The 10000-nt window shown below is 35.6% G+C and overlaps 1 protein-coding gene across 1 annotated transcript in view; it reads right to left on the bottom strand.

Annotated features, from left to right (window-relative positions):
• The window catches only part of LOC135196867 (uncharacterized), a gene marked incomplete at its 3' end in the record, with an annotated part of 45486 nt that overhangs the window by 6304 nt on the left and 29182 nt on the right, over positions 1–10000 (bottom strand). Inside the window, 1 exon segment of the mRNA XM_064223642.1 lies at positions 2656–2901. Within this exon segment, the coding sequence (XP_064079712.1) occupies positions 2656–2869 (214 nt within the window).

Raw genomic sequence — 10000 nt, forward strand, 5'->3', positions numbered from 1 at the left:
TCCAAAAGGTCACTTTCCTACACTAACCCCGTTAAGGACTTTTAGCTCTCTTTCGTATCAAGTCTCGGAAAAAAAAATACTTGCTAAGGTTCTCAGTGTTTCTCAAAGTCACCTACCTTTTATTTTTTTTCCTTCTGGAACAAAAAAAGGAGGAGGAGGAAGGAGGAGGAGGAGGAGGAGGAGGAGGGGGAGGAGGAGGAGGAATTGTCGATAAGTCAAGTGAATTGAGCTCTGGGCTTCTTCAAATAGACTCCCAATGAAGCCGGGCTACGCGGACCGATACTCCAATTTTCGTCTCAAATCTCGTCTTGTTCTCGGATATTCGTGGGTCCTTTTCACGTCCTTGGAGGAGGAGGAGGGAGAGGAGGAGGAGGGGGAGTGACCCTTGACCCTCCGTAGTGAAGAAGACGAGTGGGGAATCGTTTGTTTTGAGGTTTATCATACACGGAGTCCTATTAACGCCTTAAAAGCAAGGTGGTTTGGTTTTCAGATCAAAGATTGACATAGGTCTAGGAGTGTCAGGTATCCTACTTACAACTCGTAGTAGTTCAGTGAGTTTTGACGACCCGTAGTGAACAATAACATGTGACTTTTTATTTTATTTTGTAATGGTTGTCATAAACAGAATCATATTAAGTTCTCTAGAGCACAGCTTTGGTTTTAGACCAAACATTGACATAGGTCTAAGATTGTCAGTCATTCTATTTACAATCGTACTAGTTCAAAGACTTTTGTACTTCATGAGTGTCTGTATTTTATAAAGTTTATCATAACCAGCATCCGATTACCTCCTCAAGAAAGGAGCATTGGTTTGCAGATCAAAGATCTACGTATAGGTCTAAGATTGTCATTCTGCTTACAACTCGTACTAGTTCAATGACTTTTGTACTTCCGTAGTGAACAATGACAAGTTAAAAATTGTCTGTTTTGTAAAGTTTATCATAACCAGCATCTGATTAACTCCCTCAAGAAAGGCGCATTGGTTTCGAGATCAAAGATCAAGGTATAGGTCTACGTAAGGTGTCCCAAACCCAGGACTGGGAGTACTCGAAGGAGGAGGAACGGAACCGGTTCGGAATTGTTGTCGTCTCGAATTTCGAGAACCCGAAAATTGGATTTGTCTGGGAGCTGCGTAAAACCAAGAGCTGTATTTCTGGCTGCCCTCCCTACCTCCCCCTTCCCTCCCTTCCCCCACCCCGCCCCAGCAGCACCTTTTAACTTTTGCCCAAAAATGTGATTTTCTCCGTCCGTAATTCTGTTTTATAAGAGATTTCCGATTCTCGACTCGGCCTTCGTTCTAGTTTTTTTTTACAGTTTGTGAAAAAAATTATAAAAAAAAAATTCTCTCGCGTTTTATTGTTATTTTTATATATATTATGGCATTCCAAAGTTATGAGAAGTTTAGTTATGCATTGTTTAGCTTTATGGTGATCGTAAAGTTTGCTATTTACGTGAATAATGGTTTGTTTATGAATTATAGATAGGAAAATTATTTCTGGTTCGTAAGAACCTGTATTGCTTCTCCTTTGATGTCGTTTTCTGACTGAAATTGAGTTTTATTTATAAATAAAAAAAAAACATAACACCTGTTTACTGAAGAACTATTAACGTATGTCAGTTTATCAAGCAACATGAATATGTAAGAAGAATTAAGCAAGCAACATGCATATGTGAGAAGGATTTGTCAAGCAACATGAAGAACTCCTCAAGCAACATGAATGTGTAAGAAGGATTTATTAAGCAACGTGAATATGTGAGAAGAATTAATCAAGCAACTTGATCATGTAAGAATACTTTATCAAGCAAAATGAATTTGTAAGGGGAATTTATCAAGCAACATGAATTTGTAAGGGGAATTTATCAAGCAACATGAATATGTAGGAAGAATTAAGTAAGCAACGTGAATATGTAAGGAAAATTTATCAAACAACATGAATATGAAGAAAATATCAAGCAACATGACTGTGTGAGAAGAATTTATTACACAACATGAATATGTAAGGAGAATTTAGCAAGCAACATGAATATGTAAGAATATATTATCAAGCAACATGAATATGTAAGGAGAATTTAGCAAGCAACATGAATATGTAAGAATATGTTATCAAGCAACATGAATATGTAAGGAGAATTTAGTAAGCAACATGAATATGTAAGAATATTTTATCAAGCAACGTGAATATTTGTCAACTTATCAATCAACATGAATATGTAAGGAGAACTTATCAAGCAACATGAATATGTAACAAGAACTTAACAAGCAACATGAATATGTAAGGAGAACTTAACAAGTAACATGAATATGTAACAAGAACTTAACAAGCAACATGAATATGTAAAGAGAATTTATCAAGCAAACATGAAGAAAATATCATACAACATGAATACGTAAGAATAACTTATTAAGTAACATGAGTATGTAAGAAGAATTTATCATGTATCATCAATACGTAACAGGAATTTCTCAAAAATCAAAAAGAAAATATCAAACAACATGAATATGTAAGGAGAATTTATCAAGCAACATGAAGAATACATAGGCCAACATGAATATGTAAGAAGAATTTATCAAGCAACATGAAAAATACATCAACTAACATGAATCTGTAAGAAGAATTTATCAAGCAACGCGAATACGGGAGAAAGAGAATTCACCTGTCGTCTTCAGAAGCACCAAAATCAAGCAGAAAAACAGCTGGCGGTGCTTGGCAGACCACTGACTTCTCGAAGTCGACAGACTGACTCCGTGACGAGACAGACCCCAAGGGGAGTGCCACGTCGCGTAGAGGCTGAAGGGGCTGGAGTGGCAAGATGGCGGCCGTAAGGGTACAGAGGGAGAGCTGTGATCTCCTAGGTGGGTCATCTTCATCTTCTCTTGAGACAGGTTGATCAGTTGTTTACCTGTTGGAGAGGAAGGCGTGGCGGGGTCGCTGTAGTAGAGCGAATTAGTCCTGCGAGACTCTCTCTCTCTCTCTCTCTCTCTCTCTCTCTCTCTCTCTCTCTCTCTCGGGAGCATTTTTCATATTTTCTGAAAGCATATAGTCTCTCTCTCTCTCTCTCTCTCTCTCTCTCTCTCTCTCTCTCTAGGGAGCATTTTTCATATTTTCTGAAAGCATATAGTCTCTCTCTCTCTCTCTCTCCCCTATTTTTCGCTCTTTCTATAGTCATTTATCTCCTTCTCACTCTTCTATTTTCCACGTCTCTCTCCTCAGGGATTCTCTCTCTCTCTCTCTCTCTCTCTCTCTCTCTCTCTCTCTCTCTCTCTCTCATTGTATAGTTTTACAATGGCACAGAATATCCTCCCAACCTTCCATCCAAATGCTGACAGCAAATAAAACCACGAAATCAACAAATAAATAATATCGCTGCCTCTAACCAACAAACCCCACTTTGATTATTCACCTCACAATGGGTTTATGTTGCATTTTGATATTACAGGGCTGGTGGCTCTCTCTCTCTCTCTCTCTCTCTCTCTCTCTCTCTACTCTCTCTCTCTCTCTCTCTCTATCTACTATATATATATATATATATTATTATATATACATATACATACACTGTATATACATACTATATATATATATATATATATATATATATAGATATATATATATAGATATATACATACTTTATATATATATATATATATATATATATATATATATATATATATATGTATATATAAAGTATACACACATATGTATGTTTCTCTCTCTCTCTCTCTCTACACACACATATATATATAGATATATATATATATATATATATATATATATATATATATATATATATACACATAAAAACACACACAAACACCCACACACAATCCTCAAGCACCGAGAGCCACAAAGAGCTGAAAAAAACCACAAACACACACACACACACAAACACACACACAATCAGCACACAACACAATCACAATTCCAGTCGACCAACACTTTGCAAACAAACTTCATGTATGAAGTGTCAGGTTATTAGATTTATAGGACTGGGCGGCCCCTTTGGGCGGGCTGGGCGGCTCTTGGCACAAAAGAGCCGCCCCATTACTTTGATGTGTAATCGCTGCTGTATCATCAAAATACATCAAACCCGATGTGAGGCGAATAATCAAAAGTGGGCGCTTTGGGTGGATGGAGTCAATTGTTATTATTTATTTATTCATTTATTTATTCGTCATTTATGCATCATTTATTTCATTTATCTATTATTTATTTCATCGTCTGGATGTGCTTTCCGTTTGTGGGGTCGACGGAGAGAGAGAGAGAGAGAGAGAGAGAGAGAGAGAGATGGCTGTAGATAGAGACAGCGAATAATATTGGAGAGAGAGAGAGATAGATAGATAGGTAGAGAGAGAGAGAGAAAGAGAGATGATTGTAGAAAGAGACGGCGAATAATAATGGAGAGAGAGAGAGAGAGAAAGAGAGAGATGACTGTAGAAAAAGATAGAGAAAGAGAGATGACCTGTCGAAAGAGAAAGCGAATAATAATGGAGAGAGAGAGAGAGAGAAAGACAGACAGACAGACAGGTGACTGTAGAAAAAGATACGGGAATAAGGAGAGAGAGAGAGAGAGAGAGAGAGAGAGAGAGAGAGAAAGTCATGCTTTAACGAGGAATCTGCCCTATACCTGACCTGACCTGACCTGACCTAACCTAACCTAACCTGACCTAGGGCACTAAAAACTATTTTTCACGTTTCATCAGACATACAAGCATTTAAAAAGTATTTTTACACATTTTCTCATGAAAAGAAGCTTTGAAAAACTCTCTTATATTTTTCCTCAGGCAAACAAGCATTTAAGAAATTATTTTTACACATTTCCTCATAAAAAGAAAAATTGAAAAATTATTTGAAAAATTTCCTCATTGTTGCAAGCAAATAATTCTATAAGATTTAGTCTGTCAAAACAATGAAATTTACTGCACTATTCCAAAGCCACATTTCACTTATTCGACTTCACGGAGGAAAATGGTGTTTTGACTTGATCAGAAAACAGATTCACTTGGAATCTATTTTCCAACAGACAACAGCTGGTGTTGGCAGGCTGGTGGAAATCGTGAGTGTTGGTAATTGCTTTAATACGTTACATCAAACGGTTTCTGTTGAATGATATTAATGGCTGAGAATGGTAATGTTGTTCATCAACAAATATGTGGCTGGAGATTAGAAAAGGGATGTTCTATTGTTGGGTCTCTCTCTCTCTCTCTCTCTCTCTCTCTCTCAAAAATGGTTTTCATATAGAAACAAGAGCAAATCGAATAAGGAATCCACATTTGAAGTACAATTGAATTTTAGTTTGAGCAAAAGAATTCTGCAGGAAATAAACTTCACAAATCAGGAAATACACTTCAAAGGGCAGGAAATAAACTTCACAAATCAGGAAATACACTTCAAAGGGCAGGAAATAAACTTCACAAATCAGGAAATAAACTTCAAAAGGCAGGAAAAACTTCAAATCTTGAACTTCATAAATTAGGGAATAAAATTCTCAAGTCAGGAAAAAACTTCACAAATCAGGAAATAAACTTCACAAGGCAGGAAATAAACTTCACAAGTCAGGAAATAAATTCCACAAGTCAATAAATAAAGTTTATAAAACTAGGAAATATAAAATACCACAGCAAAGGAAGACTATATATATATATATATATATATATATATATATATATATATATATATATATATATATATATATATATATATATATATATAGAAGAGAGAGAGAGAGAGAGAGAGAGAGAGAGAGAGAGAGAGAGAGAGAGAGAGAAGGGACTGGTGACAAAAACGGGAATTCCCAAGTCGTAGAAGTCACTGCTTAATTTCAGTTTGGCCCACCCGAATATTTTTTTTTTATTTTAATTTTTTTTTTTTTTTGGCAATTTTTTTTTTATTATTCCACAGGAATCGCAGAATGGGAATTCTCTCATGGATCCTGGGACTTTGGAGTAGGATTTCGATTCTGCTCATACAGTTATTGATTATGAGAGATAACATTCTCTCTCTCTCTCTCTCTCTCTCTCTCTCTCTCTCTCTCTCTCTCTCTCTCTCTCTCTTTCAACAAATAAATCACCTGCCAACAAGAAAGGAAAATACTTTAGACCTAGTATTTGTGAACGAGATGAATTATGTTAAAGAAATAATAGTTTATAATGCGAATATTTCAGACCATAATGTCATAGAATTAACAGTTCATTCCAAAGCAAGTGAAAATAGAGATAAGCAAGAAATGAAAAAGTGGGAAGGATATGGAAAATACAATTCTACAGTAAAAAATATAAAATGGTCAGATTAATGAAGAATTAAACAAAGATTGGGATAACATTTTCGTAAGTGATGACATAAGGGTAAATACGGAGATATTTATATAAAATATGGGAGAAAATGTGGAAAAATTATATACGAAAAAAGAAAATAAACCATATTCATGCATACCAAGAGACAGAAGGATCTTGTTCCAGAAAATCAGAAAGTGGTAAAAAAGGTCTTGGCAAAAAAAAAAAAATGCATGGAAAGTTATAGAACTAAAAAGTAAGATAGAAAATGCAGAACAAAAGATTATACAATCAAAAGAAAATGAAAAACGGGACTTGGAAGAAAAAACCCTATTAAATATCAAGCAAAACCCCCCCAAACTATTATACTCATATGCGAAGAAGATGAATAAAAGAAGAATAGAAATAGGCCCTCTGAGAATTGAAGGGAGATTAACGAATGAAAAAAAGGAAATTTGCAACATACTGCAGAACGATATAAGAGAAGAATTCACCCCTAGAATAGATACTGAAGATAATGATATAGAAGTAAGGGATGAAAATAGTGAATATTTAGCTGACATAGATATTAATGAAGCTGATATTGTGCAGGCTATTAATGAAATTAAAAATGGAGCTGCTGCAGGGACCTGATTGAATTCCTGCTATTTTGTTAAAGAAAGTAGTTCATTCTATCGCAAAGCCACTTGCAATATTATTAAGACAAAGTGTAGATACAGGCAAGATTTATGATGAGCACAAATTAGCATATATTACCCCTACTTTCAAAAGTGGATCAAGACTAGAGGCAAGTAATTATAGGCCTGTGAGTCTAACATCACATATTATGAAAGTGTATGAAAGGGTAATGAAGAAAATATTATGAAACATTTAATAAAAAATAATTTGTTTAATAAAGGAACAACATGGTTTCGTACCCGGAAAAAGTACACAAACCCAACTGTTAGTCCACCGTGAGAACATATTCAAAAATATGAAAAGCGGAAATGAAACAGATGTGGTTTTAGTTTAGACTTTGCAAAAGCTTTTGATAAAGTAGACCATAATATATTAGCGAGAAAATTAGAAACACAATATCGTGGATAAAGTAGGAAGATGGTTAAAAAAAAAGAAAAGAATTTTTACACAACAGAAAACAGATAGTTATTGCAAACGACGAGAAATCGGATGAAGTCAAGGTAATATCCGGTGTGCCGCAAGGTACGGTGTTAGTTGCAATACTGTTTGTTATTATGATTGAAGACATAGACAATAATGTGAAGGATTCCGGTAATGAGTATGTGTTTCGCAGATGACACAAGAATAAGTAGAGAAATTACTTGTGATGAAGATAGGAACGCTCTACAAAGAGACCTTAACAAAGTATATGATTGGGCAGAGGTAAATAGGATGTATTTTAACTCTGATAAATTTGAATCAATAAATTATTGGAGACAGAGAAAGAAAGCTATATGCATATAAGGGACCTAAATATGAGCCATCACAAATAAGAAGCAGTTAAAGATCTTGTGATGATGATAGGAACATGTTATGCAATGATCAAATAGCAACTCTGTTGCAAAATGTAAAGCAAAAATGGGAATGTTGTTTAAGCACTTCAAACAAGAAAAGCTGAAACACATGATTATGCTTTATAAAACATATGTTCGTAGTCCACTTGAAATATTGCAATATGATATGGTCCCACACTATCAAAAGGATATTGCACAAATAGAGAGTGTACAAAGGTCCTTTACAGCTAGAATAGAAGAAGTTAAGGACCTAGACTACTGGGAAAGACTACAATTCTTAAAATTATATAGTCTAGAAAGGAGAAGAGAACGCTACATGATAATTCAGGCATGGAAAACAGATAGAAGGAATAGCAGAAAATATCTGGAACTAAAAATATCAGAAAGAGCAAGCAGAGGTAGATTAATAGTGCCCAAAACATACCAGGAAAAATAAGGAAAGCACACAGGACATTAATCCACTACGCACAGCATCGATAATGCAGCGTCTTATTCAATGCGTTGTTCCAGCTCATCTGAGGAATATATCAGGAGTGAGCGTAGATGTGTTTAAGAATAAGCTCGACAAATACTACTAAACTGCATCCCAGACCATCCAAGATTGGAAGATGCAAAATATACCGGAAGATGTACTAGCAACTCTCTGGTAGACATTAGAGGTGGCCTCACACTGAGGGACCTGGGCAACCGAACAAGATGTAAGGTCTGTAAGGGTAAGGTCTCTCTCTCTCTCTCTCTCTCATTTTTTTGTACGACTCTTTCTGATGTTATTCTTGTGAATACTAAATGTATAATATATATATATATATATATATATATATATATATATATATTTTCTCTCTCTCTCTCTCTCTCTCTCTCTCTCTCTCTCTCTCTCTCTCTCTCTCTCATCAGTCACTTGGCCTCTCCTGAGTTAGAGAATAACACAAAATAAGAGGAATAAAATAGGGATTAGATAGAAAATAGAAATTCCGATAAAAATGAAATCAGCCAAAGATCAGAGACAGAAGATTTGTGAACGAAATGAAAGAGAGAACGAAAGAAATAAAAAAAAGGATAATGAAGAGAATAATAGAAAATAGTATTTGGACGAAGACAAATGACAACAGACGCTGAGCCATGCAAAAAATGAGAGAGAGAGAGAGAGAGAGAGAGAGAAGAGAGAGAGAGAGAGAGAGAGAGGAGAAATAGTATAGTTAGTATTTAGACAAATAACAATATAGTAGGATATATATATTCAGTATTCAAACGAATGGCACCACACACACACACACACACACAGAGAGAGAGAGAGAGAGAGAGAGAGAGAGAGAGAGAGAGAGAGAGAGAGTATATTTGGTATTTAGACAAACAACAATACAGTGGAATAAATATATTTAGTATTCAAACAAATGACACCACAAACAGAGAGAGAGAGAGAGAGAGAGAGAGAGAGAGAGAGAGAGAGAGAGTATATATACTATTCAGACAAATAACAGTACAGTATTCAGGAGAGATAGAGATAGTATTCAGATAAATAAGATATACAGTATTCAGATAAATAACAATACAGTATTCAGGCTAATGACAACAGAAAGAACAATAAAAAAAACAGCCAGGCAGAGAGAGAGAGAGAGAGAGGAGAGAGAGAGAGAGAGAGAGAGAGAGAGAGAGAGAATAAATATATATGTAGAGAGTCACAGGGACAGTAACGATAGTTTTATTTTGCCACTGAATATAAATGAAATATTACGGGGCACACCGAAAAACCATGACATCACCGGATGCAAATGATGAGCTGGCATGCAAACCCCCTGCCCGCTGCTGCTGCTGCTCTGGAGAGAGAGAGAGAGAGAGAGAGAGAGAGAGAGAGAGAGAGAGAGAGAGAGAGAGAGAGTACATATATCCAAAATTCTCTTGAAAATTCATATAAAAAGAAATGTATAAGAATATCAGCTAACAAATGTCTTGTCAACTTCTGAGAGAGAGAGAGAGAGAGAGAGAGAGAGAGAGAGAGAGAGAGAGAGAGAGAGGATAATTCGTCGGCGAAAATGATATATAAAAAATGTGAAAATTCGCTGAGAGAGAGAGAGAGAGAGAGAGAGAGAGAGAGAGAGAGAGAGAGAGTGTAATTAAATCAAAAATTCTCTTGAAAATTCATATAAAAAGAAATGTAAAATTAAATCAGCTAACAAATGTCTTGTCAACTTCTGACAGAGAGAGAGAGAGAGAGAGAGAGAGA

The sequence above is a fragment of the Macrobrachium nipponense genome, chromosome 18 (assembly GCF_015104395.2).
Source record: "Macrobrachium nipponense isolate FS-2020 chromosome 18, ASM1510439v2, whole genome shotgun sequence".
NCBI classification, from domain to species: domain Eukaryota; kingdom Metazoa; phylum Arthropoda; class Malacostraca; order Decapoda; family Palaemonidae; genus Macrobrachium; species Macrobrachium nipponense.